The sequence below is a fragment of the Thamnophis sirtalis genome, unplaced genomic scaffold (genome assembly GCF_051295495.1).
Source record: "Thamnophis sirtalis isolate CommonGarterSnake01/CBP01778 unplaced genomic scaffold, rThaSir2_p1.2 scaffold_11, whole genome shotgun sequence".
NCBI classification, from domain to species: domain Eukaryota; kingdom Metazoa; phylum Chordata; class Lepidosauria; order Squamata; family Natricidae; genus Thamnophis; species Thamnophis sirtalis.
In genome coordinates this window covers 44633575-44653828 of record NW_028261391.1, presented here as the reverse complement: position 1 = coordinate 44653828, position 20254 = coordinate 44633575, and the positions used below count along the sequence as shown (strand labels likewise).

The following is a 20254-nucleotide window of genomic DNA, read 5'->3' as shown; positions in this document are numbered from 1 at the left end:
TGTCTACCCCGTACTCTCATTGCCACGGTTAACTTTCAGGCTGGGATTTACACGAATAATGAAGAAAGGAAATTATTACCCCTCTGTTCCAGATCCACATCAGAAACATGCATGTGAACAAAAACATATCTGAAGCACTGCAAGTAACATTCTGCTTGGAAAAGGTGAATGATTTTTGGCATACCTTTCTCTACTGCTTTGAATTTTATGACCCCCAAAGGGCTCTTGCCTTCTCTTTCATGCTTTATTTACTCAAAAGTTCTTTCTTTTTTACAAACATTGGGGGGGGAAAGCATTTCAGGTATTTCATGACACTTTGAATAGTTTCTTGCTGGTCAAACTAGCCATAAATCCTTCATGAATTCCTTCTTAAAATGTCTTTTTCTTCTGGAATGGTATCCTGATCATTCTAATTAAAAATTAGATATCGATGGAGTCTATGTTATTCTCTTCCTCTCATTTCACCATTTGTAAAAAAAATATATTATTATTTTATTAGATCAGGATAACACAATGAAATATTTAAGAAGCGAACACATTTCTGAGGCATACACACTGCACCTTTTTTTCTTGAGCCAATTAACAAATAGAAAAAGTCAACCCAATTTTTTAACCTAAAATTGATTAATTTTTTTAAACATAGTTCTGAAATTCAATTGAGACAGGGCACTCTCAAGAACATGAATGCAATCTATAGTACAATTTGACAAACAACTATCCATAAATAAGGTAATATACAATCCCAAAGTTACTCTCAGATGCTCTCTGAGTGGCACTGATGTTACCTAGTTAGGTAATTAAATATCTCCAGACAAACAATTAAGCTCACAGAGCACTAAGAATTCCATAGTTCAAGCCTCAGTTACAGATATTATCTTCCATTGGAATATATCTTTCCTGAAACTTGAACATACTTTACACTGGAAAAACAATGGCTTTTTTATACTTAGAAATCTTCTGTTTGGAATTCAGTGCCAGAGACACAGTCTTTTAAAACTCAATGTAAATATGTTATAAACCTCCCAGACACCCATTTGGTGCTACAAACCAGAATTGAAGAAACAAAAATGGAGAAATTTGTTAACAAGGATCCAACACCAAGAATTATTTAATGTAGAAATTTCACATTAACAGATAGGGCAACATTACAAAAGTATTTACAATATTACATTGCATTGGTAAATGGAAGCTCTCCACAGCACAGATGAAGTTTAGAATAAAACGTAACAGTTCTTGCAGGCAATTATTCTAGATTTGTTCTAGAATTGCCAACTTTAAAATCAAAGATCTGAATTACTAATGAGCTTAATATTTTAAGCATTTAGGCAATGCTTTTTGGGGCAATCTCAAATAGTGAGTTCCTTGCGTGTGGTAGAGCAGTTCACATATCACACTAACTAATAAACTGCACGTTTATTCCTCCTGCACAGCATGCTTAATTATTTCATGGCTTGTACAGGACTACACTTTACAATTATATCTGAACGAATGAGATAACAGTTTGCATTTTTCCCTCCAAAAGTTTGCAATTCTGAAATGGAGGGGAAGCTACCAACTAGACTTTGTCAGTTTGAATGGCAGTTAAAAAAAATGGTTTGCCACAATGTAAATCACTCATTTGGAAAGAATGCATAAGAAGGATTATAGTTACGTACAAGAACACAATACCAAATAATGGCTTGGTATTACATAAAATATGAGAGTGATTTGTCTATGGTGCAGAAGAAAGCTTTACTTTCAAGATTTGAATGGGAGTTTGGACATATTCCTGTCAGATTCTTCTCAGTGTAGTTAAACCTGACCAAATCAAGGTAAGAATGAGAACTTAGAGTGTTTCTCTCTACTGTTTTCCCTATCTCAGTTCTCTTGGCATACTCTCAGCCTAACCTATGACTTCACAATGTTAGCAACCATTGTGACAAGTTATTGACAAGTAGATTTGTGGGTATATGCATCCTGCTAGAGAACATATTATATAATATTGTATATATCTGATTTAGAAGTCTACTCCTTTAAAAGAGGAAGAAAATATCAGTCCTTATATTTAAGGAACCCAAATAGCCTCCCAATCCTTAAAAAAAATCAAAGCAGGCTTTGTTCCATATTACTTCAGTTTTTTTTTTAAAAAAATGCCTGAAATTTAAAAACAAAATAAAACCTCAGCATGAAACAAAAGACAACATATAGACTTCTCTTTGGAGGGGGGGAATGAAACTCATGTTACAAATCTTTCAGACAGCAATGTTTTCTGGAAAGATGGCAGACATGTTCACCTAACTCAGTGCTGATTTCTGAGTCTTCAAGAGCAGGGAGAAACTTAGCAGTTTCAAGCAGTTGCAATATTGCTGTAGTCTTTTTCCCCCTCAAACAGCAATACTGCTGTATCAGTGCACCCTCCTCCCACATGTGTTTGTCTGTTATTGACAAAAGAAAAAGGAAACATTTCTTTTAGTAATTTGACAACCTTCCCGCCTTCCCAATGAGCAAGTCAGCCGCCTTCCACATTAACGAGCTCTTCTGCCTTTTAGTATTCTTCCAGTAGATTGTTAGTCATTAAACTGTCAGCTCCTTGGCCCTGCCTGAAAAATGTGAGTCAGAGCCTGGATTGCAAACAATGGAAATGTAACGGTGGTGCTGGAGAGCTTCATCCAAAATGTTTTCACAGCACTGAGGAGAAAATAAGAATGGCATTCCCAGGACAATTACATTTAACAATGGAATCACTAGTCCTGTGAAAGGAGAAAGATGTAACTGATTCAGAACACTGAGTAGAATTTAAATAAAGAGCCCTGTTACATTTTGTTAGTGAGACATTTTCTGGAGATTGTGTGCACAGCACAATTTCTCTACACTCTTGATCTAAATATGTGTCAAGATAGTTCAGGGATTGAAAAATTGGTGTGAGAGTGGCCCCAGCAACCTGTGGGAGATAGTTAAATGTAATACTCTTCTTCCCATCCTGGTCATCACAGAACTGCCATTTCCAAAGATAACAAGAGGAGTGTAGCTGCAAACAAGAATTAACTGTGGTGGATGTTAATGGCAACTGCCAGGTTAAAAAAAAAGACACAACCTTGTATACATGAGCATAGACAGAGGATGCAAAGCAAGCCTCAACGGTGGTCAAAATAGTGAACATTTGGGAACAAAAATAAAACTAAATAATATCATCCAGTGCATCAACAAAGGAACAGACAGAAATGTCCTTATGAAAGAGGAAATCTTGTTATTCTGGAAGGCACATAGCTGTAAGCTCCAGTAAGTGAAGTTAGACATATACTGTACACCATCAGCTCAAGGGAAATATTCTTGAAGTTCCATGAAATCAAGTATTTTTAGAGGCATCCTAAATCAGAAGAAAAAAATTAATCATCTGTCCCATGGTTCAAGAGACCACAGACACACATAATAAAAATACACTGATGAGTTAGCTTTTACTTCCTATTGTAAATACACCGGGGGGGGGGGGCAGCAGCACCAATATAATAATAAACATTTAACTTTTAGTTGTATGGTACAAGTTCACAGACTTCAGGACAAAGAAGAAAACATGCCATTATAAAAGATCAATATTGTTATAAATATACAGCTCCTTTACATATATTAAAATTCTCACCTCTTTCCTGTGTTCAAGAGATTTCAGCTTAGCTCTTATCAAATTAATTGCTGGAGAGGAAGCTGGTGTCTGCAATTAAACAAGATGCAAACTGAAACTCTTTGAACTTCACTATGACCTTTAAAACTAAAACAGTTTTAGAGTCTCCTCAATTATCCTGACCTTAATGTAAATTAACTTATTTAATCAATTTATCAGTTCCCTCAGTTGTCAAAGCAGTTCTAAGCTTTTGACATTAATTTAGTTGTTGCATTGCTTAACATAACAAATTATGGTTATATCAATCCAACAAGCATCTGGGATATTAAAACATCTAAGGAAGCACCATGAAGTTTATTCTATGGTAACATCCCCCAAACTTGCATCTTGAAGTACATTAAACCATAACCAGAAACTTCTGTGTTGGCGGATAACTCTAGGAATTGTTTTATTGTGAAAAAAAATATCTAATTCTAAATATATTAATAAAATAGTATAGAAATTTAAAATCTAATAATTTAGGAATAGTGAAAACAGGTCTTTACGAGAGAGAAAAACAGAATCCAGGAGGGCAGAGCAGAAGAGGACAGAACAAATGAATATAATGTTCCTTCATTAAATGATGAGGTACATAATTAAGGAACAGCCCTATAAGGTTGGTAAAACACCAGATATATTAATATGATGACTGATATGAGGCTGAACACCACAAATACAAAGCAATTGGACAATTTCCATTGGAGACACCGTAGTTGAGGCATTATTATTCTCCCCATTCAATTCATAGGTACCACCATATCTGATGCACAAAATTTCACTTAAAATTGCTCTGTGGTCAACTAGTTAAAGAACTTGGCAACTCTTGTATCATAATGCAAGTTCCCTTTAAAACTACAACTATACCACTTTTTGTGGAATTTAGTGGATTGGGTCTGTTTTTTCCCTTATATTGCAACTGTGATGAAAAGGTAACTTTGTAATTAATTGTCACATTTATGACTTTCATAGGTTTGTAAAACAAGAAGAAAAGCTGAGGTATGATTATGAGCACAACTGCTGTTTTGCTTAGTGACTGTTTTGCTTAATGACTGAGTTGCCAATCTCAATTGTGGTCACTAAATGAGGACCTCCTGTAGTTCTTTTAAACAAATTTCCCCTTGCCAAATAAATTCCATTGGTTAATATAGAAGAGACTCTTCTTCCAGCAAACCTTACCATGCTGATATTCTCCTTGCTGCCATGCTTTGAATCCTTAGTGCCTGCAGGTTCTGTAACAGTATTTTTCTTTTTGTCTAAAATCACCTGACTTCCCAACACTTTACGCTGCATTTGGAAAAGAAAATTATTTTGAGCTGTGATAGAGAGCAGGAAAGTAATGGAACAATATTTATTCCTGGAAATTTCCAGTATAATAAGGGGTGTGTTTCTCTGGGTGAAAAGCCAGTGAGTTTTCCCCTATACTTTCCCTATATTTTCTGCAGAGATGTTTTGACTCTGGATCCCACATTTGACCAAGCAATATATTTCCTTTCTGCATGAACAATCTTATTCTGCCTCTCTTACACCACGAAAAGCTTATTAAAATTACATCCTATTATTTCTGATGAAGACGTAGAAGATGTAGGAAAAGACATAATAAAATGAGATGGAAGAAAATATTTTCAACTTTCATAAGTGGCCTTAATGGAGCAGCATCTAAGGCAGGTGTGTCCAAGTTGTGCCCCACAAGCTGTTCATGCAACCTTGGAGAGCTTGTAATACGACCCCACAAGATCGTAAAATTTTAAAGGAAGTTTGTTCTTTATATACATTTATTATATATTATATATGGCCCAATGCAGTTCCTCTTTCACTCAATATGGGCCAAGCAAGTCCCAAAATGTTGGACACCCTAAGGTATCTTAGATACATCTCATGCAATGCCTTCCTTTACATCAGAAAATTTTGGTGACAGTAGAATGGATTTTACCTTGATTAGGCCACTGAAGGAACGAGTTCTGGCACGTTTCTGAATCTGTGTGGACATAGCGGTCTGAGGAGTAAGGGCTTCAGGGTGCTTCTGAAACTAGGAGAACAAAACTTAATAGCAGAGTTAATTCCATGATGTTGTACAGTGTCCATGCCAAAGCCCAGTTCTACTTTCCACTCATGCCCTTTTGCCCCAACACCTAATTTTACAAAGATCCCCATGCTTTAATCTATCTCACTGAGACAAGGATATCTAAAGATTGCTTTCCCCCACACATGGTTATCTACCTGACTTGAGCCTAAACTATTCCTTTTGAAATCTGCTGCCAAGAGGACCAAGATAAATAACTTCCAAATGGCTTACTGGATGGATGTAAAAGTTGCTGTGAAATGCCTTTCTTGGGAGGCTCATCCTATATGATCAATTTGATTTTAGGTGATGCCTTCAGGTCTTTTAATAAAGTTGTGAATTTTGTTATTTGGAACCACCATACAATATGGCCTATTGCTATTTCAAAACTGTTTTGATGGCTCTCTTTCTTTCCTGGGAGCTTTTCCATTGCATTCACTCTTTCATGATATGGTGCTTTACCATCATCCTTATTTTGTAAGGTGAGCCATAATCATACCTGCTGAATAAGCTTCTTTTTCTTGGCGGAGTCTGGCATATTATGAACATGGCAGAAAAGCTCTTTCAGTGCTTCTTCTGTATGGTGCTGTGTGTCTTCCAAATGGGCAGAAGGATCTAAGAGCCCTCGTTTCTTGAATTTCAGAAGCTGAATGTCTTTGAAATTCTGGACCACTGGCAAATCCAGGTCATCCTTTAGAAATTCAAACAGACCATTAAGCTATTGGTTCAAACTACTATATTTTTCGGAGTATAAGACGCACCTTTTTTCCTCCAAAAATAGGCTGAAAATCTGGATGTGTCTTATACACTGAATACAGCATTTTTGCCTCCCAAAGCCCCGCCCCCTTCACCAAAATGGCAGTGCATAGCCTTATGGAGGCTTTCAGAGAGTTTCTGGGGGCTGGGGAGGACAGAAATGAGCAAACAAAGGGCACTTTTCCCCCTCCCCAGCCCCCAGCAGCACTCTATAAGCCTCCCTAAGGCTATGCATGCATTTTTTTGACAAAAAAGTCCGTTTTGGGAGGTTTGCAGAGTGCAAAAACTCCCCCCCCCCCTTTTGACAAAGTCCTAGGTGCTGCAGATTGTCAGCGATTTCCTTCTCCAGCACATGGATAAATACACCTGGAAACATCTACCTACTACCTACTCTCTCTCTCTCCCTACCTACCTACTGTATTTCTCTCCCTCCCTCTCTCTCTCTATCCCTTTAACTACCTACCTACCTACCCTTTCTCTCTCTACCTACCTATCCACTGTATTTCTCTCTCTCTATTTCTTTCCCTATCCCTCTACCTACCAACCTACCTACTCTCTCTCTCCCTCTCTCTATCTACTGTATTTCTCTCTATTTCTCTCTCTCTATCCATCTACCTACTTACCTACACCCCCCCTCTCTCTCCCTACCTACCGACTGTATTTCTCTCTCTCTCTATATATATATATATTTCTCTTTCCTCTTCAAAACCTTGGTGCGTCTTATACTCCGAATAATACAGTAGCTTGATTCTATAAAGCTGGTTATTATTCCAGTGAAAGTCTTCCATGAGAATATTTCCAATTTGAACCTTAGATCCAGTAATAGAACAATATCTGCCTGTCCTGTCTGGGTCCTGATCTTCCCTTCTCCTCTGTTCAAATATTGTGCATTGTAACCAAACTCTCTAAAATGGGCTTATTTGATTGACAGTTGAATAAAAAGATGTGCATTATTCTCCAGTCCATGGATGGTGAACGCTCCAAAATCTCCAGAATGGTTTTCAGCAGATGCAATCCCTCACCCACTCCATAACTCCAGCATGCCTATCATAGAGCTGCCATTGGTTATTTAGGCCATCAAGGTCTAATTACTTCCCAATGAGGAATCCAAATTTTTATATTTATTAGATTTATCTTGCCTTTATTTTATACAACTCTAGGCACTGTACATAATACTCCCTCCTCCTCTTTTCTCACAATGGCTCTATGACAGTGATGGCGAACCTTTTTTGCCTCGCATGCCATAAGTGGGGGGAACGCAGGGGGGGGGGGGTTGTGTGCAGGCGTGCTGCACCCATAATGCAATGTGTGATACCCCCCCCCCCCAGTGCACATGCTTTATAGGAACCTGGGGAGGGCGAAAACAGACTCCCCCGCCCCCCAGAAGCCCTCCGGAGGCTTCAGGGACCTTCAGGGGCATTCCCTGAAGCCTCCGGAGCAGTCAAAACGACACTCCGAGCAAACCAGAAGTCTGTTCCCGAACTTCTGGTTTGCCCATAGGGCCGGTATTTTGCGCTCCGGAGGCTTTAGGGAAGCTCATGAAGCCTCTGGAGGGCCTCTGGGGGGGCGGAGAGGCTCTTTTCGCCCTCCCCAGGCTCCTATAAAGACTCTGGAGCCTGGGGAGGGCGAAAAATGGCTTTAAAAAAGGGTGAACTCAGCTGACCAGCGTGCTGGCCAGCTGACAGGGCAGTGCCTCGCGTGCTACCTGTGGCATGCGTGCCATAGGTTCGCCATCACTGCTCTTTGAGATGGTTGGGCGCAGGATTTATGACTAGCCTAAAATCACACAGCTGCCTCTGTGACTAGATTATACAAAATATGCTATCCTGGTTTTTAGTGAAGCTCCTTAATCATTACACCAAATTGGCTCAGACCTATAAAGACTGTCTAAGCCGCCATACATACATGATTGATGGCAGTCATGTGTATATTAGATCTCTCATATTTAATTTAGCACCAAATGCAGATAGGTCACCCATTAAAAAAAGGTCACCCATCATATCATAATTTGTAAGACTATATAATAAACTAAAGGCTTAATCTAAAATTTAATTCTGCCATTCCTTTTTTCCCCAAACATAGATCTCTAGAACACTCCAATCTCACTATTTCCCGTTATCATTAAGAAGCCTGTTTCAGATTGCAGTTTTCTGTCCAGACTATGTCTAAGTTCTATCCTTCCTTCTGTAGAAGATGGCACAACTTCTTACCTTTGAAGCATGAGTTCTGGAGTCCAAATAATGTATCCTGGCATATTCCCGGATATATACTGGAGCCTTACAGTGAAAATGGGGATAAAAAGTAGAAAGGTGAATCAAAATGCTCTTGATACTCAAGAGAGACACATAGGTTTACAACAGGGGTAGTCAACCTTTTTATACCTGCTGCCCACTTTTGTATCTCTATTAGTAGTAAAATTTTCTAACCGCCCACCGGTTCCACAGTAATGGTGATTTATAAAGTAGGGAAGTAACTTTTCTTTATAAAATTTATAAAGCAGAGTTACAGCAAAACCCTACCGCCCACCATGAAACCTGGAATGCCCACTAGTGGGCGGTAGGGACCAGGTTGACTACCACTGGTTTACAGGAACTGATCAGGGATTGCCAAGGATCTTTCTGGTTACCGTTTCCTTGTAAAAGATATCAGAAGTGGTTCCAATTACTGTATTTTTCAGTGTGTAAGACTCACTGTTGTATAAGACGCACCAAGATTTCGAAAAGGAAAAACATTTTTGTCCTTCCTTGCCCCCAGGAGCACTCTGCGGGCTTCAGCAGGGCTGGGAGAAGGCAAAAATGCTCCTGTTTTTCTGAAAAAATGGGTGGAAAAGGGCCATTTTTTTCAAAAAATGGAGGCTTTTTTGCCTTTCCTCAGCCCTGCTGAAGCTTGCAGAGCGCTCCGGGAGCAGGGGCAAGGCAAAAACATGTCGGTTTTTGAAAAAATAGGATGCGGAGGGCGGGGCTTCAGGAGGCCAAAAATGATTGTATTTGGTGTAAAAGATGCACGAACATCTCCATGCTCTTTTAGGGCGGGAAAAGTGCGTCTTATACTCCAAAAAATACGGTACTTCTTCACAAAGAGAAGATCAGTTTTCACATAATTCCAGTATGGTCAAGAAAGGAATTCTTTGACCCATAGGTCACACACAGTGCCTTTGCAGCTCATCTGCAACCTTCTCTCCTTCACTTTATTTCCACTAGTATAGCAATTGGGCATAGAAAAAGTGGCCTGTCTTCCTAATTGCAAATCAGAACTTAATTTTTTATAAGCAGAAATGTTATGTGAAGTTACCAATTTTAAGAAATGGTTGGCAGTTACAATTAATATTTTCTTCACCCTTCACACTGCCATAACTGCTTGCTACCATTAGGTTTAGAACTGCTTAGTAAATACAGAGTTGAGGTTCATCAAAAACCCATAACAATGAATATCACCTACTGTATATTCTGCATCCACATGTAGTAAATATTTTTTTAAAATTCCACATGTGAAAGATAATATTGTAAAAATAGGTAAACGCCAGAGAGCCCAGCAACAGAAATAAGTAACTCCTCTAAAGCAGCACCTCTAAAAAAGCAGATCATCTCATAGTTTGTTCATAGCACACACTTTCTCCCAATGAGTAATATCCTCAGACAATAGGGCAGCAACGGCAAACCTTTTCAGGACCAAGTGCCCAAAACGCACATGCATGCGTGCACACCCAAAGCCCCAAAATACAATCTGTACGTGGCTCATGTGCATGCGCACACGCCACGCCACCGCATGCACCCTGCCCATGCACACACGGCTCCCGTGCATGTTCAACCCCACACTTGCACGGCAGAGACCCAAAGACCAGCTGGCCAGTGGGAGGTGTGCATGCGCGGTGCTGCTGAGCTGGGGCGATGGCTTGCGTGCCCACAGAGAGGGCACCGCGTGCTACCTCTGGCATGTATGCCATAGGTTCGCCATCATGGCAATAGGACAACAGAGTTGGAGATTAGTTCCTCTCTCTATGTAACCTTACTTTGAAGAGTTTTTGTGAGTGCTTGATCATGAAAGCCATTCCATTATTTAGTTTGTTAATGTTTTCTTGCAGATCGCTGGTAGTCACCTAGCAACAGATGCAGAATGAGAACAGGTTAAGCGAGTTGTAAAATCACAGGCAAGTTTATTTTAATGTTGAATTACATCAGTCAAACTATTGAGCAATTCCATCCTTCCTAGCCTGCCCCACAATTCCCTTTTTGCTGTTATATGAAACAGAATACTTACATTTCGGGGCCACAAAATATGAGGTGAAAACATAAGAGCAAGGTTATGTGCTGACATCTTATTCTTGTCCTGTTTCTTGGCTGTTTGATAGAGCAGATCCAATAGCAATTTGAGCAGATTACGATTGGCAGGTGGTAAGATCAAGAAGAGCAATTGCAGTGCTTCAATCTGACGCACTTTATCTGGATGGTTGGTCTTGTTGCCCTTGTCATCAAACTGCATCAAGTCTGTAATCCAGGAATCAGGGAAATGTCTGTTAAGTGTGGCTGATTAAAAGAAATTTCAGCGGCATCAATAATTCTATCCAATTCTTAAAACTATTTATGTTCAAAATCTGATTATTAAGAATCCCCCAAACTTCATATTTAAATATCCTTGTCATTGGTTTGAACAGGGAAATATCAAGGTCTCCAAACTTTTTAAAGCACCAGCTTATTATTAGTAGTATATGGCATTGTTACAGTGGCCAGGAAATCACAATTATATTGCAGAGTGGTAGTTTGGCTCGCAAAAGTACCAACCCTGTTATAGGAGATGCTTGCACACTTCCTAAGGTGGGTCACAGGAGGCTTTGCGCCAGAGAGAAAGGCGAGAGGCTCTTCCTGCAGTGTTACCCAAGGCTCTCTCCCTTCCTGGAACTGCCCCGCAAACAGGTACTGCAAACGGGAAGGTTCAGAGCCATCAGGAATCTGACTGCCTGAATAGAGCACCAGGCCATCTCACTACCGAAGTGATACCTATCTATCTAGTTGCATAGAACATGCTTTCGAACTGTGAGATAGACAGAAGCTGAGGTGAGTGGTAGGAGCTGTCCCGCCACGTATTGCTTGGAGCCGAGACCATTTCCAGTATCATTAAGCCACTGAGATATTGTGCCTCCAACAACCAGATGAATTAGAAAGATGGATATTTTGAAAGATGGAGCTCTTTCAAAAGTGCCTGCAGGAAAGAATATATAACTGATAAAATTGCCTAGTTAATGTTGATTACCTGAAATTTTAAGGTGTGCATGGAAATGTTTGTGAGTCAGCAAAGGCTCTGGTAATTCTCCTAGGAACATCTTCAACAAAGTAGCCACATCATTGGAATGAAATTCGCCTGAATCCAGGTCAATTTCTGTTCCACTATTCAATGCTTCTTTCAGGTTCTGTTGCCTAGTACTGTTTCCGGGCACTCGGAACAAGCCTTCTGTCCGTAAATCTGCACCAAGATAGGAGAGGTATTAAACATATGCCAGATACAGTAATTGCTACCATTCTTAATTTTGAATCTAGATCTAATTTTGAATCTAGATCTTGATCTAGATTCTAGGTCAAGTGATTGTCTGGCTTTTTGCAGTCTAAGATATGATGTCCCTTTTCACACCTTTCTCCTTCTGTTTAAATCTCTTCAGAGTCCTAATAGAAGAGTCAATGAACTGTACAAAATCAAATAGAAATAATCTGGTTATATTTGGGCCTTCAAGATTACCAAGGACAGAGAGCAACAGGAACTATTGAATGCAGTGAAGGGAAATTTTTAAATTCAAGTTCAAGACTTGATTCACAAAGCAAGATTGTCTTTCTTGAGTGCAAATATTTGGGGAGAGTCTACTTGAATCCTATTATTCCAATGGCACTTGAAAGCAGCAGTCCTGAAAATTATGAAAAGCTGTTTTTAAATATTTACTCCCTCCAACTTGTTATTAGCCAATACAGAATCATAGTTTTATTAATTTATCTTTTGTATACTTTTGTCATATCTCATTTACGGTATGTACATTTTTGTGGCTGAGCTGATGTGTTCTCATGTTATATCACAGAATGGTCATTTAAATTGATTTTCTTATTTTCTAGTTAGGACTATTAGTTTACCAGAACAAAAGAAACATAAAATAGAAACTATTTGCACAAGGAGAGAAGAAAATGTTCAGATTTAGAAGCATATGTAGGAAATTTTTATAAATCAAGATTAATAACTGCTAACTTAAGAAATATAGAAGGACTTTCAAAATTACTTACTCTTATGCAAATACTCAATGAGTTGAGATATTTGAGCAATGCCTTCTTCAGTCAGTGGTGCTCCAAATACCACCCCTTTCTCTATAAATTCAAAAAAGCAACGAGGAAATGATTAAAGGGAACATTAACTGTTTTATTGAAACTCAGATCAGTTTATTCACTATCTGAAAATGTCAGAAGTAAAACTTGGGGCAGAATATATGTTCATTCAGTATCCATTTTCAAAATAAATAAATAAAAAAAACCTTACTCTTATTATTTGTGCAAAAGGCATCAGTTTGGAAAAGAGATATTGTTAGTTTTCTATAAAGGAAGCTATGTCACAAAATAGATACTTTTTGTCTGTATTTATGCCTGGGTCTTGTTCACACTGTGTAGTTTATGAAAGAATATCAGCAAGATATTTTTTTCTAATCAAGATAAACATCTATCTAACATTCAACTTCTAATATTTGGTATTTCTGTGTACTGATATATAGAATATTAGTTCACAGCATCTGGGATTCATAGAAACGCTGCATCTGTGTATAAGAGATGCTTTGCCATTCTAGGTCAACTTTCAGTATTTTAACTAATTGAAATTGTTGTATACTTGAAAAAATGCTATCTTGCTTACCTTTGGTCAGGTCTTGATTCTTAGTCATCTGCTAAAGGCATCATAGCTAGGAATAATACTTTGGTTACCCACATGTGAATTTTAATCTATATCATTTTCACCACCCCAGCTTCTATCCCAGAGCAGTAACTATACTGAATTCTACTGTATAGTCATAATGCAATAACAGGGGTTTTCAATTCAATTGTACAGAATGTGAAGGATGTGTGTTTTTGTTTTATTTTTATGTATAATGTACACTGAAGATGGCATTTAATTTCATTGTACGAGGTGCAATGACAATAAAGTAAATTAACTTACTCTAGTCTAGATTATTTGAAATGGTCCACAAGATTTATTACCCCAACAGCTTCTGCATGTTCAGAGACAGAGTCAAGATTAGGCCTATCCATTAGGCCAAAATCTTAACGATTAGATCACATGGAATATTTTGAAACTGATGAAGAAGAAGAGAGTATCCTGATATATATATAGAAAATAGAAAATGCTCTGGCAATCTCATATACCGTAAGTTCCCTGCATCCAAACAACTTATTAGTTTGAACAAGAACCATCTTAAAATAATATCAGTAGAAACCAACATTCACTACATAAGGGTATGTGCTGATACCACAGAAAAGCAAAACAACTTGTCATAATATTTTGCTACTATATTTAATGTACCACAACAGTGCTTTATAGCTCTGATTATAAAACTTATATTCTTCTTACTTCAACCAATAAATATTATAGGAATACTTTGCTGCTATTAAACAAAACTAAATCTAATCAATTTTTGGCTGTATTGTGAAGTACTGAAATTATAGGAAGCAAAGCAATTAAAAAAGATGGTGATGTTTAAACTTTTTATTTTAGTTTTATTTATTTTTCTATAAAACATAAAAAAAATGTGGGTTTTTTGGCAGAGATTGCTACCGGTACCAAACAAGTATAGCACTAGCACTTAGACTTATATGCCGCTTCATTGTGTTTTACAGCCCTAAGCTGTTTACAGAGAAAAGTATATTGCCTCCAACAACCTGGGTCCTGGATACCGACTTCGGAAGAATGGAAAGCTGAGTCACCCTTGAGCTGGTCAGAATCAAACTCATGGCAGTCAGCAGAACTAGCCTGCAATACTGCATTCTAACTGTCTATGAAGATTCTCAGTCATCCAGGTCATGGTTGTCCCAAAAATGCTTCAGCATCTTGGATGAGAAGCGAAACATCTTCAAACACAAACCAGAAAGTCCAGTTGCCTCTTGAAAAAGTACTGCATTCTAACCTCTGCGCTACCATGGCTCTTGTATGTATGTACAATGATTATGTAAATAAACCTAAACAAGCATGCACACGCAGATGATATGGCTCTCCTACAGATGTTAGGAGAATTTTGAAGTCATTTTGAGCTTTCAAGATACGTGTGTGTGTGTGTGTGTAAATATGATAGAATCTACCTTGATTTAAAAAAAACTATTTCAAATGTTAGCACACTGAATTATCTAATAAAAGTAAGTATAATCATTATTATATACTTCAAAGATCCTGGGAGAATCACATTGTTGAAATATAAATATATGCCAAGCTGCTAAGTACAATAAATACTTGAGCTAACTAGACAAATGATTTCTCATTCAATTCTTCTTTGCCATATTATTTACTTTCACCTCTGATCTCACATATTTTATCTTTGGTATATACTAGCCATGATTCAATTATATGTTACTATTCACAATAACATAGTTACAAATGTATTTTAGGTGAGCGCTACTTGGAGCTCTGGATGGTCTTTCAGCTTGATTATTTGCTTGCAGTCATTTCATTACCAGACTAACCAACACCTTCAGTGTTAGAAGGCTATGGATTTGTTCTCTGTTTATATACAATAACTTGCCCTGTTGGTGGACGAGTTGGGGTTTTCCATCCATCTGTGCAGTTTATACATTTCAACCCTCCACTACGTATATTCTCTTCTTTTCAGCGCTCTTTTCCTGAATATTCCATTTACTTCTCCCTCTAAGTCGTTTCATTATCCCCAAATACTTCACAGTTTGTATCCATGCTAGTTCCAGTAGTAATATCAGTTCCTGTTACTGAGATATATTCCAGCCTACCATTTTGTCGCATGAAAATAAATTTGTACTACCATCTTCCAATCAACAGTAACTTCTGATGACTTCATAGACATATGCAATTTCCTTAGCATCAGTATGGAATGGTTGTCACTGCACTTTTCTGGGATGTTTTTCAACTTCACAGCCAGTTTTCACCTTCTGATTGTCTAACTCTGCCTGAGCTATTTAGCTTGGATTCTGGAGAAGGTTGAGCAGGTGCTGCCACCTGCTGCTGAAACTACATACACATGTACTCCAGTTGAGTTCAATTCCTGATAAAAATGTTTTTTAAAAAATAAAACATAGTAATTACAAGCTCTTTAATCAGAAAACTTCCTCTTTCAATCACTTTTGGAACATTAGAAGGGAAGGAACAAATCTTAATTCTCAGGGAAGTCTATTCTACAAGCCCAGAACAACAATGAACAAACTGCAGTTCCAGACCTCCATTCCCCATTTCTTCAAGAAAGTGAGTGATGAGCAAAGCTTATCCAAGACAGAACATAGACAGGCTGATAAAAAATAGCAGAAACTAGTCCTGTAGGTACTAATAAAGTACTTTATGACTTGGTGTCTGTCAAAGTCAGTACTCTGAATTAGACCGAAAACCTGTCAATAACCAGAGGTGGGTAAGAAACACATGCATAATATTATACTGGTAATATTATCAGTAACTAGGGCACTGCATTTTCTACCACTTATTGGATGGTCTTTAATAATATTCCCATGTAAAGTAGTTTAGTCTAAGAAACGACTGTTACAATATAAAACTAAATTATTATTTTTCTAGTTAGTATTTGTAGGCATATTGTGACTACTCAAAAATCACTTAAGCAATCTAAAATGTCATTACTTAAATGTGACTGTCATTATATTATGAGAGAGAACAGAATGGAACTTCTAATTACACTGCAAGTAGAGATTGATGCATATTTGAATTCAGTTTGGAAAGAAGTCTAATTAGATGACAATGATTCCATAAACATAGCAAACCATAAGACAGGATAAGAATGGAGGATAAAAATGCAGAACCCATTTTCTAAAGTGACAGAAACATTTCTCTAAGATACTAAACTAAAAAGAATCTATAAGAAACGGTACAAGAAGTTAGCAATTAGTGCTCAGCTCCAAAGATATAGAATGCTACTTTGTCCAAGATGCAAAAATGTTTTACAACTCTATCTGAGATCTGGACATTTTTCCAAACTTAGTAACTCAGTAAACATCTGAGATTCTTAAGCAGACTGATGGGATAGCAGGTAGAATGAACATGTGTACCTATTAGATTAGTATTAGAAAATATTAGATAGCTGTTGGGTTGTAATTTTCTCCATCTAGCCGATTATCTTCTTTGAACTTTTATATACCGTATTTTTCAGACTATAAGATGCACACCAAGATTTCGAAGAGGTAAGTAAGAAAAAAGTTTTTGTCGTCCCCGGCCCCCAGGAGCACTCTGCAGGCTTTAGTAGGGCTGGGGTAAGGGGAAAATGCCCCTGTTTTTGTGAAAAATGAGCAGAAAACAGGGGCATTTCCCCTTCCCCCAGCCCTACTGAAGTCTGCAGAGTGTTCCTGGGGGCTGAAGGAAGGGGAAAGCGCCTCCATTTTTGTAAAAAATGGCCCATTTTTTGCAAAGGGCTTCACAAGACCAAAAATGGCTGTATGCTGTGTATAAGATACACCAACATTTCCATGCTTTTTAAGGGGGAAAAGGTGCATCTTATACTCCGAAAAATACGGTATTTAAAATAGCTGTTGTATCACTGAACTAGAGATCTCCTGTTCTAAGAACATAAGGAACAGGATGGTTTTTCTCCTAGAAGTGCCTTCAATATTGACTATTTTTTCTTAATTGTATCATTTGATATTAAAAAGAAATATTACCATTCTTTAATTTCCATAACGAAAACTAAGGATTGACTGTAATAGATATCTTTGTAACACTACTTCCCTAATTTTTAATTTGGAAGTTTATTAATAAAGTAGGTTTTGCTGTAACAGAAGAGCCAGTCTTAAATCAGAGTAGTAGCTGTATGAATATCTGGGAAGGTATTATTTCATCAATTTCTTTGACTGTAGTGGCTCACGAGGTTAGGATACTGGGCTGATGATTGTTGTTTGAGACCCAGTTGCTGTCGCAGGATGGGGTGAGCTCCCGTCACACATTTCAGTTCCTGCCAACTCAGGAGTTTGAAAAACTGTTTGAAAACAAAACCTGTTTGAAAACAGGTAATCACGAGTAGATAGGAGCCGAGGTGGCGCAGTGGTTAGGGTGCAGTACTGCAGGCCACTTCAGCTGACTGTTATCTGCAGTTCAGCGGTTCTAATCTCACCGGCTCAAGGTTGACTCAGCCTTCCATCCTTCCGAGGTGGGTGAAATGAGGACCCAGACTGTGGGGGCGATATGCTGACTCTGTAAACCGCTTAGAGAGGGCTGAAAGCCCTATGAAGCGGTATATAAGTCTAACTGCTATTGCTATAAATAGATACCACATTGGTGGGCAATTTAACAAGGATGTGAAAGGAGTCCCCAACTGGGCATCCCTTAGGCAACTGTGATGTCACCGTTCAATCCTTTCAGTCTGGAAGCACTTCAGCACTCCTGATACAACTCTAGTAATAGTATTCATTACTTTGGAAACACTGCCAATTATAAAGAAGTGAGTCCATGATATCATATTATCATTGAAGGCCAATAGAAAGCACTAGCAAACACATCATATTTACCTTTGCGTTTCAGAGACATCAAGGAACGGAAAAAACCTGAGGAAATGCTAGGCCCACCAGGCAATGCGGGCTCTTCCTCACCCATCAATTGAGCAAGCTCTGCTCCAGGCAAGTCAATCAATCGGGTAATGTTGCTGACCACAAGTTCTGTGAATGCTTCAGGCTTCTCATGTCTCAGCTTCTCCACAAAGAAGTCTGGATTAAAGATGATTTGATGCCGCTGAAGGGAAGACTCATTGCAGATAACAAAACTGCAAATGGCATCACTGTGGAAGACAGTTAAGCATTACTTTATGAGAGACACGTGTATACAATATAGCAATAATCTTTAGCCATGCAGGCATTCAAATTAAAATGGTTTACAGTTTAAACTGTAGAGATGTTTCAAAATAATCTGCACATCTTTTAAGGATACCATTCTGCCCATTTCTGCAGTATGCAACAAATCAGAATACTAATCATGCTGGCTGCATGAGAGAGAAACTACAGTGATTTGCATGTTATACTACTCCAAAGAAATACAAAATCTCTGTTCAAGATAAACAATAAACTAAATTGATCATCTTGGGCAATTATAGGTCATATGTTAACTGATATAGAGACAATTAAATTTATGACTTATTCTTTAAAAAGGCTTTCATTCAGGTTTTAATAAAAAAATGATGCAAGCATAGAAACATTTTTAACAAAAATAATGTTCTAAAACAGTACAAACATTTGGAAATTATTCAGAACAGAGTTAGCGTGGAACAGAGTAACATCCAAAGTACAGTATCATCCTGTGGATATCAAATGGTACTTCCTGCTCTTAATGGGTATAATATTAGGGAAGCATGTAATAGAAATATAATTCAGTTCTTTTCTTAGAGGAAAATTAAGTATCATTTGTTAGGTTATATGCTGTATAAAAATCAAAGAGTTTCTGAAATATACAATGCATAAAGTAAAAACTGTCAATTGAATTTACCCCTTTTTTGAGAATTCCAATAGTCAAACATAGTGGAATATTTTTTATCAAAATTATTCAGAACTATCCTAGATAGACAATATTTGCCACTGTGAAAAATCGCAATAGATATCCTTTTGCAGTCCCAGCCTGGGATTTAAGGGGCTAATTAAATCTGAAATCATCCAAGCAGTGTCGTTGTCAAAATCACTCCAAAAACAGTAAGCCACAGAAAAGAACAGTTCTCTTCATCCCTGAACAAGTAAGCTGCCAAGAATAATGTAATTCTAGCACTGCTTCATAAGAAACCCTGCCGTTTGATATGTTTAACAAGCTGAAAACAAGATGGAGCCCTTCAGTTTAAGCAGCTGGGGAATGAATGTTGATTGACCTCATACTTTTCTCCATTGCACTGTTTTAACATGTGCTAGCCAGGCAGGACAACATAAATATGACTTATAAGCTAATCATAGACCCAACATGTCCTTTAAGGAAGACCAATGTGATGTTAATGTCTTGCCCCAATAAAACTGCTAAGTCTGCATAACATCTGTGTCACCTATTCAAACTCTCATTCCTCATGTTCTAGAATTTAAAGAAACCCTAACCAATTTTCAAGGCATAGTTAATAGCTAGCATATGCCTGCCTATTTGAGGACTTTCAATTCTTAATTTCCAGGAAATCTTAAAGCCACTATTTCTGAAACAATAGAAAAGACAAATCTCTTACACAAGTGCTGAAAGTTTCTGGCGCGGCATTGGGAAGCAGAGATGTAATGAGAAGAACTCATTCCTTGTTTTCAGAAATAGAACTGCCTGCTCCAACGCAGCCTATGCAAATTCCACACACAATAAACAAGACAAAGACTCATTTGTTGGCCCCCTTCTAACAAATAAACTTTCGTTAGCATCAGAACAGAACTCAGATCAACCAACTTTACGGAATACTAGAGAGTAGACCCCATCCTTGAAGGGCTTACCATTTCAATTGTCCAATTTTGGGGGGAGAATCTAGTATTAAGCTTAACCCAAGTTTTCTATATATTCCCTTGGTTTTATCTTCTCTTTTAAAAAAATTATTTCATGACTTCCTCATTTGATATCTAGATTATGAAGCCAACTCTTATAAGAGGCTTTTCTATAAAAATATTTCCTTATTATTTCTA

The 20254-nt window shown here is 37.9% G+C and overlaps 1 protein-coding gene across 1 annotated transcript; it reads right to left on the bottom strand.

Moving 5' to 3' along the window:
- Window positions 1–1093: 1093 nt before the first annotated feature.
- On the bottom strand, window positions 1094–19847 carry ARHGAP19 (Rho GTPase activating protein 19). Its single transcript, XM_014066544.2, has 12 exons — window positions 19819–19847; window positions 18143–18408; window positions 12707–12787; window positions 11697–11906; window positions 10707–10933; window positions 10459–10545; window positions 8660–8725; window positions 6193–6384; window positions 5565–5660; window positions 4811–4918; window positions 3617–3685; window positions 1094–3346 (listed from the first exon to the last, which is right to left on the bottom strand). Exons 1-12 carry the CDS (start codon window positions 19845–19847, stop codon window positions 3326–3328), a joined length of 1452 nt encoding a protein of 483 aa, XP_013922019.2. The 3' UTR covers window positions 1094–3325.
- Between the last annotated feature and the right edge of the window lie 407 nt (window positions 19848–20254).